General features: G+C 39.4%; 2 protein-coding genes across 12 annotated transcripts in view; both read right to left on the reverse strand.

The window, feature by feature from the left end:
• LOC129468980 (torsin-1A-interacting protein 2) overlaps positions 1-23399 on the reverse strand; it is a 54046-nt gene extending 30647 nt beyond the window's left edge. For 4 of the 11 annotated variants that reach the window (XM_063627519.1, XM_063627514.1, XM_063627515.1 and 1 more), the window contains exons 1-3: positions 19929-20751; positions 19478-19609; positions 7906-8081 (exon numbers count right to left, since the gene is read on the reverse strand). The gene's annotated coding sequence lies outside the window, so the exon portion shown is untranslated. Of the gene's footprint in view, positions 1-27; positions 6872-7664; positions 8082-19477; positions 19610-19928 lie in introns of those variants that run through there. The other 7 variants (XM_063627511.1, XM_063627512.1, XM_055255040.2 and 4 more) reach the window with 5 other exon arrangements.
• LOC129468982 (torsin-1A-interacting protein 2) lies at positions 7010-7405 on the reverse strand. Its single transcript, XM_063627569.1, has one exon. It carries the CDS (start codon positions 7403-7405, stop codon positions 7010-7012), a length of 396 nt encoding a protein of 131 aa, XP_063483639.1.
• Positions 23400-23549: the final 150 nt, after the last annotated feature.

Genomic DNA, 23549 nt, shown 5'->3' on the forward strand with positions numbered 1-23549 from the left:
AAATTAGCCAGGCATGGTGTCACATGCCTGTAATCCCAGCTACTCAGGAGGCTAAGGAGGACGATCCCTTGAGCCCAGGAGTTCAAGGCTGCAGAGAGCTAAGATCACACCACTGCAATCCAGCCTGAGTGACCCTGTCTCGGGGGAAAAAAGCAAACAAAATAAATATATGTACATACATATATATGTTTGTGTATGTATATATATTTGATACTAATGAAGATTTGAAAGTATTCCATTTTTTGTCACTACAGAGTGATATATACAGCATGTACATGTACAGAGAATAATGTACAGCATTATTAACATATATAAATTTATGACAAAACATAAATACATAAATGGAAAGGATACATATCAACTTCCATTTAGTGCTTGCTTCTGCAAGGAATAAGAGAAGGTGTAAACTGTACACATAAAGTTTCCTTAAAAAAATAAAAACATCTGAGGTAAATGTGATAAAATGTTCATATATTTTAGATCTGGGCACAGGTCTTACTATATTATTCTCTGCACTTTTCTATATGTTTGATGTAGTTACTGCCTTTTTAAATGAGTAATAAAATAAACTAGTCTCTGTAAAAAAATTAAGTATCAAAAGGAAAGACCTGTAATGGAAACTCTTTGAGCCTACATGCAATGACCTTACATTACAGAGTACGCTTCCACCATGGCCTCCTAGACATTTTGTCACAACCAGCTGGGAAGAGACAGGACACAGAAAAGCTGCTCGTGAGAACAAAATCAGAGCTGGGAGAGCAAAAGGACCTTACCCATCCTCCACTCCATCCTGCAAACTGCTAGCATTGCCATGGGGACCAGTGAAAAAGAGGGGAGGGGATGGTGACCTGGGGAAAACCTGGGGAGGGGAGGCAGGGTAGGTATCAGGAAGTACTAAGACCATTTTTTAAATGGAGAAGGAAATTAGAAGTTTAGCAGCCAAGAAGAGCACAAAAGAATCAGCCATTCCAGGATGGTAGTTTAGATATAAATGCCATCATGACAAATGTATGACAGTTGGGGTAGAATTAAATATATATCTTTATTTTTAAACACAATTTTATTCTAGTGAATGATGACATTTTAGGCTCTAGGGGCAAAAAGAAACCGATATCTTGGCCCTGAAACAAGTAGTTACAATCCTGCTATGAAAACGAGTAACATATAAAGCATACAACAACCATAAGAACTACTATTTATTGAGTGCCTTCTTTGTGCCAGGCATCATTCACAGCACTTTATTAACTTGTTTAATCTTCACAACAATCTTATGAGGTGTAGACTATTAATATTCCTACTATTTTAGAGATGAAGAAACTGAGATACAGAAAAGTTAAGAACGTTACCCAAGAACACGTGACTACTGAGGGCAGTTAGGATTTGAACTCAGGTAGTCTAGCTGTGGGACCTAACCATGACACTTTAAAAAGATTGTATTAAGCATACCACAAGCACCCTGACCCTGGAACACTTAAATCTAGGTTTGAATTGTGACTCTAGCATATATGACCTGAGTGAATGTGTACATATCCTTCTACTTTTCTCTATTTCTTTTCTTTTTCCTTTTCAAGGACCTGCCACTTCAGGAATTTGTTTATTTCAGTGTTGTGGAAAGTCTCAGGTGATATAAGTCATACAGCAATTATATCTACCATAATTAAAATTATAAAATGGGCCTAAACATTGTGACAAAAATCTGCCTTGGGTCATCCATCCCTCCAGGCCTTTTAATCTTTACACTTAAGACCATTTGACTTATACTACAGGCTCAACCTCATCCCCAAACCAATCTTGTCCTTCATCAGGAGAGATTTAAGAAGTTTTTTGTTTTTGTTTTTAGATAAAGGGCCTCACTCTGTTGCCCAGGCTGGAGGGCAGTAGTACCATCATAGCTCACTGCAGCCTCAAGCTCATAGCTCACTGAGGCTCAAGTGATCCTCCCACCTCAGCCTCCTGAGTAGCTGGGACTACAGGCACATACCACCACATCCAGCTAATTTTTTTCTTTTTAAAACTTTTTTGTAGAGTTGGGAGTCTCACTATGTTGCTCAGGCTTGTTTTGAACTTCTGGGCTCAAGCCATCCTCCTGCCTCAGCCTCCCAAAGTGCTGGAATTACAGTGAGCCACCAGCCAATAAGTTTATAATAATTCAGCCATCAGTTCAAACAATTGGCTTTAATCCCTGTTCTAAAACTAAGACTCGGTGGACATGGCGGCTCATGCCTATAATCCCAGCACTTTGGAAGGACCAGGTGAGCGGATCGCTTGAGGCCAGGAGCTCAAGACCAGCTTGGGCAACATGGCGATACTCCATCTCTAAAAAAATAAAAAAATTAGCTGGGCGTGGTGGTGCAAGCCTGTAGTAACAGCTACTTAGGGGGCTGAAGTGGGAGGATCACTTGAGCCCAGTAGGTCAAGGCTGCAGTGAGCCATGATGGCGCCACTGCACTCCAGCCTAGGTGACAGAACGAGACTCGTCTCAAAAAAAAAAAAAAAAAAAAAACAAAACAAGTAAGACTCTACCTTATTCCCCAGTTCTAACTTCTGCTTTTGCTTTCTTGCCCTACATCTTTCCTCGTCCTAAAGATTTGGTATGTGCCATATGTTTGGTATATGTCATTGCACTTAAACCTCACAACAGTATGAGGTAGGTATTATTACACAACCTTTTTCACAGATGAAGAAACTAGATACAGAGAGGTTAAAATGCCTAAGGTCATTTAATAGTGTCAGAATTAGAATACAAACCCAGCTGGCTGCAAGGCCATTATTTTGCCTCTATAAAAAGCAATTTTCAAGCTGTGTCCCCAAAATTCCATGGAGACTCAGGGTTGCCAGGGAGACTGGAGAGATGAAAGGGCTGTGGCTCATCTCACTTTTACAGACAGCTATGACATGTGGACTGCCACATATTCTTTGGATTCCATGATCTCATTTCTGCCTTCCTGTTTGCCTGGGCTTCCTTCACCTGTAACTCAGAGATGAATCTTGCCTCACTCACTCACATCCCCCAACAGCCACCTCTTTGGTGGATGTATTTTCTTTCCGGTCTGCCCTTGCATGTTTCCATTAACCTTTTCATTCCCAGGTCTGCCATAAAATAACAGGAAGTAGTTATAATGGTCATTTTAGAAATGCTACCATAACATATAAGCAATATTACCAACTCTTCCACGCTATAAAAATAGAGACGAGTGTAGCTCACACTATTTAAAACACTGGATAACCCTCCAGATCATTTGTCATTACAATTAATTTTACCAACACAGCATTTATATTTTAATAAAATTCATTATTCATATCAACTATGGAGTATTCTAGAATAACCTGCAATATTTTAAGCCATATGAAGACATACTAGAAAGACCTAAGGTGAAAAGCTTTGTTCAAAGGCTTCCTCAATTTTCTCCTTTGCTCAATTTTATGAGCTCTACTACATGATGTTGATTTCTGACAGCTTATCATATAACAGGTATGTGATGTCTGAAGGCAAAGTAACCCTCTTAATATTAAAATTAACATTTTTGATTCATTTTTCTTGCCCATATATTCACATAGTTTATAAAGACACCGAACAAAACTGTGAAGAAGACTGAAACATTCCTGATTAGTTTAATTAATGAGAAAAATGTGGCTGAGTTATGACCTAAATTATCAGCAGTGATCTTCAGTCTGACATGAAATCTCTTTTTAAATTGCCAGTATTACCAAATAAATGGTACTATCTTGCAGTATTATGAGTACTCTGCTCCTATCCTTTTAAGCCAGATAAGTAAACACTATGGACATATTACTACAGCATTTCTCAAAGTATGGTCTAGAGAGCACCTGCATCAGAATCTCCAAAGGTACTATTTATATCTTTTTTGTTGTTGTTTTTGTTTTTGAAAGAGACAGTGGTCTCACTAATCTTGCCCAGGCTGGTCTTGAACTCCTGGGCTCAAGTGATCCTGCTGCCTCAACCTCTGAAGTAGCCGTGATAACAGGTACATGCCACGGCACCCGGCACGAGGTGTTATTTATAATATGCAGATTCCTGGGCCCTACAAGCAATCTGAGGAGTCAGAATTTCTAAAGCAGACCAAGAAATCTCCATTTTTTTTTTTTTTTTTTTTTTTTTTTTTTGAGATGGAGTCTCGCTCTGTCGCCCAGGCTGGAGTGCAGTGGCGCAGTCTCGGCTCACTGCAAGCTCCGCCTCCCAGGTTCACGGCATTCTCCCGTCTCAGCCTCTCCGAGTAGCTGGGACTACAGGCGCCCGCCACCACGCCCGGCTAATTTTTTGTAGTTTTAGTAGAGACGGGGTTTCACCGTGGTCTCGATCTCCTGACCTCGTGATCCGCCCACCTAAGCTCTCACAGGTACTGCTTAGTTATTGATTTGAGAAATCAACGATATAAATCTTTTTAATCTGATCTTACTATTTAATGGAGATATTGACTAAAACAAAAACAAAAACCTTTTCTCTATTTTGCTGATATTTAAATTTTCACATTTGTAGACTGTTTCTTAGTATATGTCCTTGTAACATAAGCATTCTCTAATAATTAAAAAATTTAGGGGCAATAATACTGATCATAATACTATTCTCAAAAGCACTCTCTCAAAGTAAATTTTCACATTTTAGGAACAGTTGTAGGATAGTGAAATTCTTCATTAAAGAGTTAGTGATAAACTAACTAGTCTTCAGTCAATTTAGCAGTTCACATAGTTTATTCAGCAATATAACAGGAGAGAACCTCCATTGTAAGAGACATAAGGCAGATACAGGGTGCATCTCTGGGGTACATTCTTCATACAGACTAACAATAACTTCAGGTTTCACAACACATAGCAAGTATGATTTGTTGCACACCAATAGCCATTCATTCCTCACGTTTTCCTTGCTAAAAGAGCCCTGGTCGGGCACGGTGGCTACGCCTGTAATCCCAGCACTGTCGGAGGTCAGGGCAGGTGGATCATCTGAGGTCAGGAGTTCAAGACCAGCCTGGCCAACATGGTGAAACCCCATCTCTACTAAAAACACAAAAATTAGCCAGGCATGGTGGCGGGCACCTGTAATCCCCACTACTCGGGAGGCTGAGGCAGGAGAATTGCTTGAACCTAGGAGGTGGAGGTTGCAGTAAGCCGAGATCATGCCACTGCACCCCATCCTGGGCAAGAGAGCGAGACTCCGTCAAAAAAAAAAAAAAAAAAAAAAGGTCGGGCATGGTGGTAATCCCAGCACTTTGGGAGGCCAAGGCGGGAGGATCACGAGATCAAGAGATCGAGACCATCCTGGCCAACAATGGTGAAACCCCGTCTCTACTAAAAATACAAAAATTAGCCGAGTGTGATGGTGCACGCCTGTAGTCTCAGCTACTCAGGAGGCTGAGGCAGGAGAATTGCTTGAACTCGGAAGGCAGAGGTTGCAATGCGCCAAGATTGCCACTGCACTCCAGCCTGGGCGACAAGAGTGAGACTCTGTCTCAAAAAAAAAAAAAAAAAAAAAAAAGCCCTGATTTCTTCAGTGGAGGCAATGTGCCCTACCTAGGCAATGCTAACCCTATTCTCCTTTGCCAAGCTTTCCCAGGCTCCCTTGTAAACTGGTACTTTCTAATGAGATGTAAGAAGAAATCTGCTAGAGATTTTTGGGAAAGATTTGATTCCCAAATAAAAGACTGAGTTGAAAGAAAGCCTTTTGCTCTCTACTTCCAGCCTTTCCTAGGGATTAAAATGTCTGTTACAACAAGAAGTCATATTGTACTCATTGAGAAAAAAAAAACCTAACGATAAAAAGCAAACATGGATCCTAGGCCGGGTGGGGTGGCTCACGCCTGTAATCCTAGCACCTTGGGAGACCGAGGTGGGAGGATGGCTTGAGCCTAGGAGTTGGAGACCAGCCTGGGCCATACAGCAAGACTCTGTCACTATTTTTTAAAAAGCAAAAAAAAAAAAAAAAGAGGATCGCAAGGGGGAAGGACACAAAGAAGCTGGGACCTAGATAATATTGCTAAAAGCACTAGATACCTAGCATGTTAAGTGTAATTTAAAAATTGTTCAGTGGCCTTTTGAGATGTTTTCAACAGCTTTTTCTAAGTGGCTTAACCCCAACTCTGGGTCCATGATTTTCATGAAAGTCCAGAATGTGGCCACTGTTCAGCAGACCTTCTTTGTTCTAAGAAAGACGCTTCCCTTAGACTGTTCGTAATATATATGAAGTCAGGCTTGATAATTTCTTTTGTCATACATCTCCTAGATAGGTACTTTTCCATTTCCAGGGGAGGATGTTGTAAATTCAGTCACCACAAAGACAAGACAGTCTTTTGTTTATGTAAAGCCACGTAAGTATGGACAGGTGGCATTTCTGCATGTTTCTGCATAACCTATGTGGGTGTTTCCTAATAGAATGTGATTTATCTGACAGTGACCAGTTATTAATAATGTCACAGCCACACTGAGGATGGGCCAAACAGGGCCAATGATGAATAAATGGCTATATATGGACAAATTTTACCTATCTATCTATCTATCTATCTATCTATCTATCTATCTATCTATATATATATCTCATCACTGACCAATGCCTAAGAGGTGAGTTTACAACAGTGTAATTTCTTATTAAAATTCACTGGACTAATCTAGGATCCAGCTATAATGAGGCTGCTTTCCCACAAAAGTTATCAATAGAAATATCACTATGAAGCACACAGTATAGGATTTCCCCTCTAGGACTACTTTGTCATATGACATTCATTAGGCTGCAGAAATTTTTTTAGGAGAGGTAAGTTAGTTCCAAAACAGTTTATAGGAAATATGGATTAGCCTCAGTCTAGATGAACAGTCTGGCTGGAATACTAACTAAATTCATGTGAATAAAATATGTATAGGCCACGGAAGCAGATCCAACAATTTAAGCAGTTCCCAAAGTAGTGACAATCTGGGTCAGACTTAGAAATGAATTATTTTTCCATCTTCCTTGGGCTACCTACACAAAAGCCTCTAGACTTGACAATTTTGACTATTATAGAAGCTATTTGTTTTGGCCCAGTTTTTTGTTTAAGGTTTTATCTGTTCTGGTCAAGATTAACTGTAACGCGGGGTTAAAACCAGCTACTCGAGAGTCATGTATTCTTTTTCTAACCAGTGGAGGACCCAGAAGAAATGGATGGCAAGCTTTCTCAAAGGTCCATCTGGTGAGATTCTGGGGAGCCCACTCAAGTGGGAAAGACCAAGGAAGAACAAGGCTTCTATTAGCAGGATTATCAGGATAACACTCAGGACAATAATCAGCTCTGTTAATACGGTCTAAGAATACCTGGTAACATTCATTTTCAACAAGTTCAGTTTGGTACAACCAGTGGCCTAGTTCTAAACTAGGGAACCACTGTTGTCCACAATCAGGGCAATGTGAATTATCTGAAAACATCTGGACCTAGAAAGACAACACAGACAGCAATGTGACAACAAGAGGCAACAATGACAGAGAGAGACACCGAAACACCAGTCCTATTACAGGTTTCGTTTACCAATTTCTTAGTTCAACCAATATTATTTGGAGAGCCAAATAAACTTGGCTTGCACCTCCGTGCAATTCTTCAAGATTTCGTTGTCTATTTTTCACTCAATTGCAACTCAGTCTCTGAACTCAGGGACCGATCCAGTTTATAATGTTATCAGTCACTTACTAGGAGTACAGATCTCAGGATAGCTCCTTCAAATCCCAGCTTCTCAAGAAGAGATAGGGCTCTAGTCTAAATTAGTTATATTTTTCTTATGCGTTATCAGCTGCTGGTGGTATCACACAGAGGCACTTGGCTTACTCTGCTTTGTTGGTAAGGTTATTGTGTCTGCTTGGTGAAACAGAGGAGCTGACAGTTCCAATGGGTCTTTTGTTGGCTGGCACTCTTGCCGTTGTAATACACGTACCCAAGTCTTAAGGCCTTGGCACTTTATAGCAATGTAGAGGGGTCAGAAAAACCTGGAAGAGTCCTCTTGAGCGTGGATCCAATGAAGTCTGTCTTGGGAGGACATTAATCAGGACCCAGTTGCCGTGAAGGAGCTGATGCTCAGTTGGCTGGAGAGTCTGGGAATGCGTCACATACCTGTAAATGATAAAACTTCAGACGACTCATGGGTTTTGCAGTTGTTCACATTATTATTAGAAACATGCATTTGGAAATTATTCAGGTTAGTTAAGGCAGATAAGAAATGTCTCATGGGTTTTCCCACGACTATTTAACATAGGCTCAAACCAACTGATACGTTGGCACTAGGAAGAATTCTAGATCATTTACACTAGGACTAGCTTAATTTTTTAGGACTATATTTCTTCTTTACTCCATGTGTACCTTGGGAATAATAAGGTCTGTATGATCACGTCTAACCTGGTAAAACTTAGCGATCTCTTGTACATCTCTTCTGTGAAATGGGTGCCACGTATGGTATCCCCATAACGTATGGGATAACATTAATGATGACAGCCTTTCCATAATAGGTTTCAATCCATCCAAAAAAAAAAAGCTTACACAGTTTTTAGATAACATTCTTAAAAGCTAACCATAGAAAGTTGGATGAAATCCTTTTGAAGGCTTAAAAAAGTCAAAAATCAAGAGGGCCAAGTCTCATTGCTCACCATCTAGTTGTTTTGTTGTTGTTGTTGTTTGTTTCTTTTTCTTTTTGAGACAGAGTTTCATTCTTGTTGCCCAGGCTAGAGTGCAATGGCACAATCTTGGCTTACCGCAATCTCCGCCTCCTGGGTTCAAGCGATTCTCCTGCTTCAGCCTCCCAAGTAGCTGGGATTACAGGTATGTGCCCCCATGCCCGGCTAATTTTGTATTTTTAGTAGAGACGGGGTTTCTCCATGTTGGTCAGGCTGGTCTCGAACTCCCGACCTCAGGTGATCCGCCCACCTTGGCTTCCCAAAGTGCTGGGATTACAGGAGTGAGCCACCGTGCCCGGGTGCCCACCACCTAGTTTTATTGGTTTATACACAGTGTCAGACTGAGAAGGCAAGTAAGGCACAGCCCTGAGCAATAGTCCTGAGCTATTCTTGGAAAATGCATAGTAAATCAGTTGGAATTTGCAGATGTTATCATCATCTTTGCATTCCTTCATGACATTGGATGTAGCATGTAAACAAGGTGGGACAGTAGGATGTATGGAGCAACTAGAAGGCCACCTAGAGAGTGTCACAGAATCAGAGTACTATATATACCATGCCTTTCTCCCATGTTCTTTTTGTAAATTCTGAGACTTGATCCTGTGAGAGTAATAAGAGACACTGGGGAGGGCATGAGTTAAAATATAAAGATCTGGCCTGAAAAGTAGAAGGAATTATAGCCTTAGTTGTGGTAAGCCAAAGCACTTTCCTTACAGAAGTAATAGCTGTGATTCTCAATTTTAAAATGGTAAATTTCAAAGGTGAATGAAGAGCCTCTGATAGTGCTACAACAACATGGGGCCCATATTTTGATGGAAGTCCCAGAGCGGGTGAAATAGGGTCAATGTAGACATACTGATGTGTTTTCTGAGGTTAGGTAACAACGTACGGGTGAGGGCTACTAATTCAGTTCTTCAGGCAGAGTGGACAAAAGGTTGGGTTTCCGACTCAATGACTAGATACTTGGTGCTGATAGCACAGGGCATAATAGATTTCCCTGAGGGTCTGCTGACAAGAGCTACCAGTGAAAGCTTCAGCTACTGAATTAAATCTTGGGTCTCTAGTCATGGTACAGAGAGATGACAAATAAAACTCCCACAGTGGTGGAGACCAATAAACACATAAGATAAAAAATAAAAAGTCTGACATTTAATTGATCAGATTTTAGATTTTTAGAGTGAAATCAAGTAAATGCAGCACGATACTATTGTAATATCAGCAAGATACTATTTCACATCTACCACATTACAAAAACTAACTGACAAAGGGGGTTCCACATACTATAGCAAAAACCACTCCTCCCAGAGGACTCTATTGGTAGGAGTTAAGAGAAAGCCCTAAAGCTCCAAGCGCTCAGAATAATTCCATCCATTCCTCAACCTTCAGTTTTACAACTTCAAGAATCAAACAAGCACTAGAATTCCAAGTATTCCTGTATCAAGAGAACTCCACTGTTCCATATGTTCCAGACAAGTCTTCCCTCCTCTCCTGGTCCTTTAAACTTCTGTAGACAAGAGCCAACAGGGGGCCCCAGAACTCCAAATGCTCAGAATAATACCACCCATTACCAGCTTCCTCACTAATTCTTTAGCCTTAGAGCCACTGGATGAGTAGGAGTGAAGAGAGGGGCCTGAGAAAATGCTCCTGGCAAGATTCCTAACCCCCATCCCCACCCCAACACTCACAGCTTCAATACCATTATCTGCTTGAAAGCATCAGGACCAATCTCATACCTGTATCTCTGTTCATGTCAATCACCACCTGAAACACAGAACTTCTTGGTTATATCCCATCCCCTTAGCCTCAAATCCCCCCATATGGCTCTATCAGCAATGTAATAACAAGTACTACGCTTGCTTTATTTTTTCCACATAAAACAGGTACCATTTTGCTATATTATTTATTTTGGCTATTTTTCTCCACTAAAATATAAACTCCCTGAGAGCAGGACATTTTACCTATTTACTGCTGTAGTGTCCAATAAATATTTCTGGAATGAATAAATGACAAAAATAAAACGTAACTTGAATTCTTATACTCTAATGACAGGACTATAAATCTGTACAATCACTTTTGGAATTGGCATTACCTAGTAAAACTGAAGATGTGCATTTCCTATAACTCAGCAGTTGCACTCTTAGGCACATACCCTAGAGAAACTGCACCTGTACATTTAAAAACATGAATAAAAATATTCATGGTAGCACTGTGTAATAGCAAAATAATAGCCACAATGGCCACAAACAGGAGAATGAATAAATTAAGGTATTGCTGTACAATAGGATACTGTCATTACAAACACAGATGAAACTCAAGAATGTTAAGCTTAAAAAAAATGCAAGTAGCACAAGGAAAAAAATAAATAAACATATGCACACATTCTTACATAAACTTTCCACTTACATAAAGTTTCAAAAGGATATAAAATTAATATATTGTTTAGGGATAGTTTTTTTGAGACGGAGTTTTGCTCTTGTTGCTCAGGCTGGAGGGCAATGGCACAATCTTGGCTCACTGCAACCTCCGCCTCCCAAGTTCAAGTGATTCTCTTGCCTCAACCTCCCGAGTAGCTGGGATTACAGGTATGCACCACCATGCCCGGCTAATTTTGTATTTTTAGTAGAGACGGGGTTTCTCCATGTTGGTCAGGTTGGTCTTGAACTCCCAACCTCAGGTGATCTGCCCGCCTCAGCCTCCCAAAGTGCTGGTATTATAGGCATGAGCCACCGCCCCAGCCCAATTGTGTATTTTTAGTAGAAACGGGGTTTCTCCATGTTGGTCAGGCTGGTCTCGAACTCCCAACCTCAGGTGATCCGCCCGCCTCAGCCTCCCAAAGTGCTGGGATTACAGGCGTAAGCCACCGTGCCCGGCTGCAATAAAGCTTTAAAAAAAAAAAAAAAAAAAAGTAGTATAAGTCCAAACCTGAGGATAATTATTACCTCTGATGGGAGAGGGAAGGGTGGGGGATGGAGGGCATTCAAAGAATTTCAAAGATAATTGTAATTTTGTTTTCTTTAACTGGGTGAAGGTACAAGAATACCCACTGTATCATAAATCCTAATAGCTTACAGCATCTCTATTCAATATTTTATAATGTTTAAAAGAGAAAGAGGTTAATAAGCAAAACCAAACTTTCACACTGTGGACAAGACCAGTAGCAGTTAATCTGCTCAGAGGCAAAGCAGGCAACTTACATTGGGATAAAGAAGAGCAATATAGAAGGATATGGATCTTTGTTTTCCTCACAAAATTTTAAGCAACCATCTCTTCATAGAAATAAGGTAAAAGAAGCCTACCTAATGGTTGTACAAAAGAGGGTTTATCTTAGCATACTCTCTGAAGGCATGAATTTCTGTGTAGGGAAGTTGCTATTTCACATGATGCCTTTCCTTTGTACAAATTAGAAAAAGGCACAGTTCTTCCAAGCAATATACAACTCAGAAAAGTTTATTTGGCAGGATATTAAACAGTATACAGTAACCCTCTATCTGTTAGATAATAACACTTAGTAGCTAACACTTATGGAGTGCTATTTTCTGTTCTAAACACTTTATTCGTATTAACTCATTTAACCTGCTCGCAAAGCCAAAGGATACTCTTCCACTATGAATAAATATTGGCGGTGGGAGAAATCACCCCACATAATTTTTCACTTCCACACCAAAAAATACAGGATAAACTTCCGGGAGTCCTGAATCCTCTGAAATTACATATAAAAATCTTTACGGCTGGGCACAGTGGCTTATGCCTGTAATTCCAGCACTTTGAGAGGCCAAGGCGGGAGGTCAGGAGATGGAGACCATCCTGGCTAACACATGGTGAAACCCTGTCTCCACTAAAAATACAAAAAAATTAGCCAGCCGTGGTAGCGGGGCCTGTAGTCCCAGCTACTCAGGAGGCTGAGGCAGGAGAATGGCGTGAACCCAGGAGGCGGAGCTTGCAGTAAGCTGAGATCGAGCCACTGCACTCCAGCCTGGGCCACAGAGCGAGACTCCGTCTCAAAAAAAAAAAAAATTTTTTTTACATACACATGTGCATTTTTTTCCAAAAAGATGGTACATCCTTTTAAACTCCCAGAGGAATCTGAAATGATTCAGGACCATTAGGCACTATGGTTCCTAACCATTTTGCTATCAAAGGTAACTTTTTTTCTAATCCCACCCCTCCTCCCCCATTTTGGAAAGATGTCCAAACAATCTGCAGTCTTGTAATAATTTCATTTTCTCATTTTTAGTAATCAGATATGTAGATCTGCCAAACAGAATTTCTAATAAAACAAAAAACTAATGCTACTAGCCTTGGTTTAAAAACTTCCATTATTTTAAATTAGACAAAATACGTTATATCCCTATAGCACAGAGTTGGAAAGATCTGGATACCCTAAAACTGGCTTCCTTTCTCAACTTCATTAGCTTAAGTCCAAAGCAGCTGATTTAAGGTAAGTATATGACTATCATTAGGTTTTTAGAAATGCTAAATAAAAATACCTTGAGAACTACCATTACTTTATGATTGTTAAACATAATTGTTTCAGTTATTTGAGGAGCGCACCATGTGCTAGGCCCAATGCCAAGTACTATGGATACAGAAAGAACAATCATTCAGGACTTCTAGATGTCTAGGGAATCCAGACTGAAACTAGTGATTTAGGTGAAGGCTAAGGGCTCTTAGAGGGATATAAAAAGATCCCCTGTAGAGATCACAGGAAATTTAGGGAGGCCCACAGCAGAAGCTGGGATGCCTGTATTTTCAAGCCTCCTTCACTAAAAACAGTGGGCAAAAAAACAAAATTTGAGGAGTTTCTCTACTGTACAAATGCTATACAAAAGAAAATACAAATCAAGGGTTTTGTGTATGTAAACTAAAATAAATTTAAGATCCTTCCTGAAACTTTATTAAAAGAAAATTTAGAAAAGAAAATAGTACTTTCACACCAAAATAGAAAATGTAGTTCTATTTAATCCACTGAAATTTACATCAACTAACCATGGCAATTTTTTAATTAACTTCTCTAAATAGTCTATCTTGTTCTTTGCTATTTCCTGAATGTATGGTAGTAAGTTCAAATCTGCCTTCAATAGATAAAAATTCCCTTATTCTTTTTTGTGGTAGCATAATAATTAAGTTTCAGACTGAAACTTAAGAGTCAGGATTGGAATGACTTCCAGGCAATTTTATCCTAGACTTCAGCCTCAACCAATTCCTCATATGATACATAAAATCAAGATAGGCACATAGAAAAAGTATAAATGCTTTAAACTCTCTTGAATTCCCATTTTAAATATTTTCTTCTAGGGGGTACTACAGTCAAGGCTAATCAATAATCATAACTTTTTTTGTATGAGATGGTTTCTCCAATAAGTTTCATGCACAAAGTGAAATCTTAAGAGTTTCCTATTTCACAACTACCTTAGATAATGAGAGATTAAGGAGTATGAAAAAAGGAATCATTCTTCTTTTTGAATTCATATAATCTAAAATAATTTTTTTTGAAAATAAAATGCTCCTGGAAAAAAGTCAACTTGTTTTGTGAGAAACTACGTTTAATTTGGCAATCTTGAGATCACTGAGAGAAGAAGGCATATGAATGACAATCTTCAGTACTATTTAGTACACACACTGTTCCCTCTTTAGAACAGATAAGCCAAATAAAAAATATGATCCAAGGTTAGAAAATAGCTGCAGAATGTTCTCCTCTCTCTTGCCCCAGGAACTGACAAACGAAACAGGTGTGTATGCATTGCTAGCATACTTTTTGAAGGGGATGGCCATTAAGGAGAACAACTGGTTTGGAAACTTACCGGTACATTTCTATCCATGTTGCTCTAATGCTCCAAAAACCCATGGTCCAAATTCTGTCTACAATTTCACTTCAAAACACCAGCAGCCAAACCTTTAAGGCTAATACACAACTTTCAACAGTCAGATCTGGTGCCAAGCTTAGGTATTTCTATAACTTGTGCTAGCTATTTATTGTCTGTCTAAAACTAAATTTCTAAGTCTTGCCCACTCCTCTGTACCATATCCACTGTCATAATCTCCCAGCATTATTATTTTCACAATTTTTTGTTTCTCTGTATTTTCACTAACTGGTGACTTATTCTAGATTTTTGAAAGGGAGTTTGAAAAAGTACTAGCCTAGGAACAAAAAGCACTCTACTTCCTTAGGGAACTGTTTTTTACACAGCAACTGAATGCCTGGCGCAGATCAAATTCTACAGATATTTTCTGAGTACAGAAAGCCTTCCTTTCCTACTTACCCTTCTTTGTACTCCCTCCCAACTCCTTTGACTTGTATCTCTAGTTTCGGTTGACCACGTAGAAGTATTAAGCTATGCACGAAGGATCTAAGAGTTTGCTAAGATTTCCGATAGTGGGTGCACAACTGACTGCAAGGTTTAATTCAACTTCCCTAATCACTTTTAGTATCTACTTCAAGTCAACATATTTTTATTAAACTTTTTATTTTGAACTAATTTTAGACTTACAGAAAAGTTGCAAAAATAGCACACAGTTCCGTTATATCCTTTATCTAGCATCTTATGTAATTAAAGCATAGTTATCGAAAACAAGAAATCAACATTGGTACAATTGGATTAACTAAACTAGAGGCCATATTCAGATTTCACGATTTCTTAGTTGTTATTTTTCCTTAGTGTCCAGTCTATGACAGTTCCTCAGTCTTTACCTGTCATTTGCGACCCTTTCTTGTCTTTGTGACCTTGACACTTGTGAAGAATACTGGTCAGTTATTTTGGGTTTGGTGTTTTTTGTTTTTAATTTTTAAAAATAGACATGTGGTCTTGCTATGTTGCCTAGGCTGGTCTCGAACTCCCGGGCTCAAGCGATCCTCTTACCTTGGCTTCCCAAAGTGCTGGGATTACAGACATGAGCCTCTGCACCTGGCCTGGCCAGTTATTTTGTAGAATGTTCCTCAGTTTAGATTTTTATAATATTTCATCATGATTAGAAAGATAAAAAGATTATGCATTTTTGGCAAGAATAACAAACGCCACAGAAATGCCGCTGTGTCCTTCTCACTGCCTCTTTGGGTTCATGATGTCCTTGTCTTATTACTGGTGATGTTAACCTTGATCACTTTGTTAACATAGTATCTCCACTGTCAGATTACTATTTTTTCTTTGTAGTTAATAATTATCCTGGGAGAGATACTTTGAGACTATGTAAATATTCTGATCGTCCTCTAGCTGGATTTTGTCTGCAACAACTACTATGGTACTGTTTCCCTAACAGTGGTTTTGTATTTCCTTTTTTCCTTCTATGTTTATTAAATGGAAGTCTTCTGTTAGAAAGAGTTGTCCCTTCTCCCCTACTTATTTATTCACTCAGCAATATCAGTATGAACTCATTTTATTTTATGGGTTAAAGTCCAATACTATCATTATTCATTTTATTGCTCAAATTGTTCCAACCAGGATACCAGGAACTCCTTCAAGTTGGCTCTTGGGTCCTTTTGACAAGGTCTCTAACTTTTTCTAGCATTTCCTTACTTTCAAGCACCACAAGATGTTTCAGGCTCATCTTGTATTTTCTCTGGCCCTGCACTGAAATCAGCCACTTCTCTAAAAAGTACTAGTTCCTTTAAAAACCAAGATCTGAATGCTCAGTGCTACTGGGGTATAACTATCAAGCCAACAATACGGACAACAAGTGTTTGTTTCCTTACTATATCAAACTCCTTAGCTGGGAATCATTAGCATTACTTGCGAGCTTGCTAAAAGTACAAATTCAGGCCCCAACCTAGATCCACTAGACCAGAATCTCTGAGAGCCTCCTGCAGGAATTTATGTTTTAACAGATTTGCCAGATGACTCTGGTGTTCACTATAAAGTAGCTGGGTGTGGCAGTGTGTGCCTGCAGTCTCAGTTATTTGGGAGACTGAGGTGGGAGGATCACTTGAGCTCAGGAGTTCAAGTTTGCAGTAAGCCATGATAGTGCCACTATACTCCAGCCTGGGCAACACAGCAAGTCCTTGTCTCAAAAAAAAAAAAAAAAAAAGATAAAGAAAAAGAAAAGAAAAAAAATAGTTATAAAGTACCTTTATACAGTACTTCAAATTTATACAGTACTTCAAAATATACTGTAGTCAGGTATGGTGACTCATGCCTATAATCCCAGCCCTTTAGGAGGTTCAGGCAGGAGAGGACTGCTTGAGCCCAACGGTTCAGAGACCAGCCTAGGCAACATATCGAGACCTCGTTCATACAAAAAATACAAAAATTAGTCAGGTATGGTGGTGTGTGCCTGTAGTCTCAGCTATTTGGAAGGCTGAGGTGGGAGGATCACTTGAGACTGGGAGGTCAAGGATGCAGTGAGCCAAGATTGTGCCACTGCACTCCAGCCTGAATAAGACAGAGAGGTCCTATCTCAAAAAAGAAACAAACAAAAAACTGTAAATACTGTTACTTTTATACAAAGAAAGTTGTAAGTCAGCCTCCAGGATCAACTCCAATCTACAAATATGAACTAACATCCATAAAGCAAATCTACAAATATAGAACCCAATATAGCACTATCCTCTAAGGTCAGACTGCCTAGACCTGAATGACTGCTCCAGCTTCTGACTTGGTGTTTTTCTCTCTCTCTCTCTCTCTCTGCCCTTGGTTTTGTTTTTTGTTTTTGAGATGGAGTCTCGCTCTGTCGCCCAGGCTGGAGTGCAATGGCGCGATCTCAGCTCACTGTAACCTCCGCCTCCCAGGTTCAAATGATTCTCCTGCCTCAAGCCTCGCAAGAAGCTGGGATTACAGGTGCCTGCCACCACGCCCAGCTAATTTCTTTGTATTTTTAGTAGAGACGGGGTTTCAGCATGTTGGCCAGGTTGGTCTCAAACTCCTGACCTCAAGTGATCCACCCACCTTGGCCTCCCAAAGTGCTGGGACTATAGGCGTGAGCCACTGCACCCAACCCCTGGCTAATTTTTTCCTTGGTTTTCTTAATTACAAAATGGAATAATAGTACTTAGATGAAAGAGGCAGTGTGAAGATCAAATGAGATAATGTGCAATACTGGCAACCACAGGGGCACAAAAGGAGTCCTCAAAAACTGTAAATTATTATTATTTGAACTATTGAAGCCAAAACCAAACAGCTTCATTTATATAATTAAAACTCCAGAAGACACCGATGTTTTAAAATCTGACTTTTTCCAAAAATGTCATTACATTTACATGATAGATACTCATGGTCAAGGGCTGAAGGAAAATCTCTAAAAACCAAACAATTTGATTTGTTGAGGTAGTGGAGTTATAGGTGAATTTTCTTCCCAGAAATTTCAATTACCAAAATTATATGCACAGTTCATACCTGAGCCATGGCACCAAAAAAAAAAAATCACGTGCCAGCTCCTTTAAATATTAGTAAAGAGGAAAACAGCCCACACAGTGACAAAATAGGAATTCAAACCAAGCTATGACTCCAAAGTCTATGCTCATTACCAATGTTAGAGACACCCTTCCTCATTCCCAAGTGCTTGATTTCTGTGCAAAATTTATGATAATGTATGATCGCCCTACAAATTCCTTCTTGTGGGACACAGTTTAATCCAGTAGCTCATATGATGTAGAAATATTAATGAAATTTTAACACAATCAAAATTCTAAATGGTAAATAAAACAGCCAATTCTTCATTCTTTAAATTTTTTTGGAAGTTGTCGAATCTCCAAGTTTATGGGCCTTCACAGTTGACTTAGTGAACAACCTCAAAGTGATAAAGCAGACAAGGCTTCTTGAAGCAAACATTCCTTCAGGAAATTCAAGTGGCACTTCAAAGAAATGTGGACTTTCCTGGAATACAGTTTTGACTTCTGTGTTCCATGGAAATGAATGGAATACAGAAATTACTTCTTAGGCAAAAATAAGTTATATACAAGATACAATGCATTATTAAAACACTCAATAATCCTCAAATAATTAGCTACATTCTGAAGTTAATTTATTTATGAATTATTGAAGCTCTCAAGCTGGCATTACCTCTACATTAGGAAAGAAACTACATAAAATAGTTCTTAAATGAGTCACGCAAGGTTGCGTAACAAACCAGCAGAAAAACAGGTAATCAAGTTGTGGACTGAACGTTCAGCATAATAAGCATTACTGAAGACAGGCACTCAGTTTTCATAGCAAATGTTAGTTTTTCAAACTATTCTAATCCACACAAAGTCTTCCAAGAACATCTGTAGTTACTCTACCATGAAGTTCCTTTTTTTATTAAATGTTTCCACTGGCCCTTTATATACTCATCTTGTGCTGAAAAAATAAAGCTCAAAAAACATGGATAACTGCCACAGCTTAAAACAAAGAAAGGATCTCTCATACAGATCCAAAATAAAATGTGTTAAAACCTAAAGACAGGTAAAAAAAAGCCAGTATGTTTAATCTATGTAACTCATCTCTGGATCTGTGTAACAGTATAAAGTCTCTACTCATAAAGTAGAGAGTACTATGAACTTTGTTAAAAGAAGGAAAAGGCACAAACTTTTTCATCAGGTATTAAATACAATTGGGAGAATGGTACATATATAATATGTAAGCAAAACGGTAGGAGGTCTTATTAAAACTTCAACTTCGCCCTTTTTAGCACCAATTTTTTTTTTAAGTATTATCTTTTCAGGATTAAGATTATGAATGTCGAGAACCTAGGCATGTTGGGCATGGAGTAATCACCTACACTAGTAGGCAAATTTCCCACTTACATTTCGAACCCTAAAATAATTCTGCTTCTCACCTTAAAGTCTAAACCCAAAAATTTACTCACATCTTAACCCATTTAATAAGATTCAGTTTCTTTTTATCCCAAAACAAAAATATACCCCCAACCTACCTCGTTCACAGTTTGAGTGAGGCCAGGCGTGGTGGCTCACGCCTGTAATCCCAGCACTTTGGGAGGCTGAGGTGGGAGGATCGCTTGAAGCCAGGAGTTCGAGACCAACCTGGGCAATACAGTGAGATGTCGCTACAAAAATAAAAAATAAAGTAATTAGTGGGGCATGGTGGTGCGGGCCTGTAGTTCCGGCTACTTGGGAGGCTGAGGCAGGAGGATCCCTTGAGCCCAGAAGTATAAGGCTGTGGTGAGCTATGATCACGCCACTGTACTCTAGCCTGGGTGACAGGGCAAGTACCTGTCTCAAAAACAATAAAAATAAAAATACCATTTGTGCGGTACGGAGGTGGGGGTGGGGAGGTACCGTTTCTCAAAGTCCTTTTGAAAAATTCAAGATACCAGTTTCAATACTAAAACATGGAAAAGTTGCACAGTCATTTTGTTTACTTACAAATTCTGGCGAGGTTTTAAATCGTAAAACTGTTAGTATCAGGAGAGCCCTTTGAGTGTTCTCTCCGCTCCACACCGCTCGGCAGCACCCAGCGGCCGCCGCGGCCCGAACGTCGTCCAGGGTCCCCGCCCATATGACCAACACTTTCCGCCGGAAGGCGCCCGTGGAATCCTGGGACTAGTAGTCTCTGTGCCCTGCCTTCTGCCTTCTCCATCCTTCACCCTCTACTGCCAGGTCGTCTGACCCGGCGACAGGGGCGGTAAATGCGCGACCAAACCGCAGAGGTCCCATGTTATCTCATGCTATCTGACAGGATTACAGGCATCTCTGTAAGACGTCGACCACTCTGACCTGAAATTCATAGACTGAAGAAACTCATAGGACCAACACAGTGAGAGGCAGTACCAAATGATAATGGCAAGCACCATGTCCTGGAACACACCCTCTGTGCCATTAAGAGGAGCATGTAATCAAACGAGTTGCCTAATCTAAACCTCAGTTTGCTCGTGTGTCAAATGGGGACAACGTTACTTACCTCATAAGATTGTTATTAGTAAATTAGATGACATATGCAGCATGCCTGCTAAATGACAGTAGTGACAAAAAATAGCTTATTGTTTTGATCTACTAATTTTATAAATGTGAAAATTAAGGGATGGCGAGCAATTTACCCAAGAACATGCAATTTGTTGGGGGCAAAATCGAGCAAGTCTAAAATTCCTGTTCTTGGCCTACACCAATTCAGGACAAATCTAAACAAATTTCAAGAAGAAATCTACTCATGTAAAACTCCCTTCCCCTTTCCTCTTTTTTTTTCCGTAACAGTCCTGACCAACACACTATTTTACTTATTTTGATTTTTGCCTGACTCCTCCCATAGAATATAATCTCCAAAAAGGCAGGAAACATTTTTTGTCTTTTAGTCTATTTTGTTCACTGCTGTATCCCCAGCACAGAGAACAGGGACTGCCTACTACATATGAGCTCAAGTATTTATTGAATTAATAATTCCTCATTTACTGTGATTTTTGGTGCCTTCACTTCTCAATCACCCTCTTTTGGCAGAAGTGACAGGATTTCGTAACACTCTTGGATGGTGTTTAATAATTAACTGCAATTCCTAATTCAACAAAAAGTAGAATACTATATTCCATTCACTTTATTGTGTTCAATTAATTTCAGTATAACATTTCTAGCTATTTTCATTTGTATTGTCATTAAAATATTTTTCTATCATTTGTAAGACTGGGGAATAAATGGAGCAAGCTACTATATCTTTAATTAACTTCCTCCTGTTTAATATTTTAATCATCTTTTCCTTATTAAAATTAACAGTGTTTGCCTACTTCATTTCTACTACTAAGTCACAACAGATAGATGATTTATCTCTTTAAATAAATGAATTTCTGCTTACCCTAAAGCAAAAAGTTCCTGTACAAAAAATTTATTGTTCTAAAATGTTTCACTTAAAATAATTATTTTGGCCAGGCATGGTGACTCACGCCTGTAATCCCAGCACTTTGGGAGGCCAAGGCGGGTGGATCACCTGAGGTCAGGAGTTCAAGACCAGCCTTGCTAACATGGCAAAATCCATCTCTACTAAAAATACAAAAATTAGCTGGGCGTGGTGGCAGGCACCTGTAATCCCAGCTACTCGGTAGGCTGGGGCAGGAGAATCACTTGAACCCGGGGTCGGGGGAGGCTGCAGTAAGCTGAGATTGCACCACTGCACTCCAGCCTAGGTGAAAAAGCGAGACTCCGTCTCTAAATAAATTAATTAAAAATGAAATAAAATAACTGATTTAGGAACCCAGTCTCAAGAGCACAGGATTTCCAGGCCTAGCCCTAATAGTTAAGTGTGTGAATTAATGCCATTTAATCTGAATTGTAATTTTTCGTGTTTCTGTCGTTCCCTATAAATGGCAAATTCCCTAAAGGTAAAGCAGTCTTCCTATTGCTGGCACACGTTTGATAAGTAAATGAATTATTAAGTGTATTCTTTGTTTTAATCATTTCTTTTCTTACCAGTCTTCTTTTTTGTGTCACTGAATTCCTCCAGATTTCTCAAATTCCCAAAGTAACTTCAACATCCAGAGCTGAGGCCTCCTTTTTTAGTGACCCAGCGCATCCCTTATAATATTGGCTATGAGTCGACTGTCACTGTAATGTCACCTCTTTTCAGCCACTCTTATAGTCTCGATAATAGCTACAGCAGAGTATCTAGTTTCATAACAGTTTAGCTTTGCCTCAGAGCTAGTGATGAAAGTTTGGTATCTGTAAGGTTTCTAGGTGAAGGAGGCAGTCACAGTAGAGATAGGTTTCCGTATGCTTACAACCTAGACGAGAGGGAAAATCCTATGCGTGTGTGTGTGTGTGTATGTTAGCATTAAAGTTACCATACCTCTAATTTTACAGTAAGTGCCTCATTAATTTAGTTGAAAGACCATTCCTAAGCCTTTACAAGCAGTTTTAATTACAAAATATGCATATTCTGATTATTCAATAATATGTAGAACCTCTCCTCTGATTGTTCAATATGTAGAATCTCGTCTCTTTTTTAATTTGTCCCTCAAAGTTTTACAAGCCTGTATCCAAGTTTTATAAGCTAGTATCCCAGTTTCTATATAGTCATCTGTCTTGGTAAAATGTTTCAAGGAGGCTTTAATGTTCATAATATTAACTCGATATATTACTATAAAATTTATATTTAATAATTAAATCTATTAAGGAACTTACACTATTGTGTTACGAATGAGTAATGTAATAGCCACTTTAAAGAGAAAGCCCTACTGAAAACATAAATAAAAGCCACCACGTATTACCATATCAATACTTTTCAGCATTTTGTTGGAAGAGTAAATCTAGCTAATTTCCGAAACATACCATCTAATCCAGGCTGACATTTTTCCTTAAAAGACAAGAAGAAAGAAGAAAGAGACACAGAGAGAAGAGAAAGAAAGAAGTCTCCCTTTTGTTACTGTTCCTGCAGTTTTTAAAAGCTATATTGTATATAAAGCTACAGTAAACTAAGCTCCCAACAGGCCAAACCTTATCGCACTCTAAAACTGTAATTCCTCCTGCCTGTGGCCAAATTTATGGACAATATTAGTAAAAATATAGTACACAGTCGGGCGGGGTGGCTCACGCCTGTAATCCCAGCACTTTGGGAGGCCGAGGGGCGGATCACGAGGTCAGGAGATCGAGACCAGCCTGGCTGACACGGTGAAACCCTGTCTCTACTAAAAATACAAAAAAATTAGCCGGGCGTGGCGGCATGCGCCTGTAGTCCCAGCTGCTGCGGAGGCTGAAGCAGGAGAATGGCGTGAACTCGGGAGGCGGAGGTTGCAGTGAGCCGAGATCGCGCCACTGGACTCCAGCCTGGGTGACAGAGCAAGACTCCGTCTCAAAAATAAAAATAAAATAAAAACATAGTACACATTACGACTTAAGTAGTTGAAATTTGTGCCAAGTTTGAGCAACAAATGAGTTGCTCAGAAACATTTTAGGGTGATTACTTGGAAGAATAAACAAGCACCTTCAAACTTTTCAGAATCGCTCATTGTAACTGGTATCCAAATTACAATTTTTAAAATCTATTCACTCCAATCATACAAAGCCCTA

This window comes from Symphalangus syndactylus, chromosome 12 (assembly GCF_028878055.3).
Source record: "Symphalangus syndactylus isolate Jambi chromosome 12, NHGRI_mSymSyn1-v2.1_pri, whole genome shotgun sequence".
NCBI classification, from domain to species: domain Eukaryota; kingdom Metazoa; phylum Chordata; class Mammalia; order Primates; family Hylobatidae; genus Symphalangus; species Symphalangus syndactylus.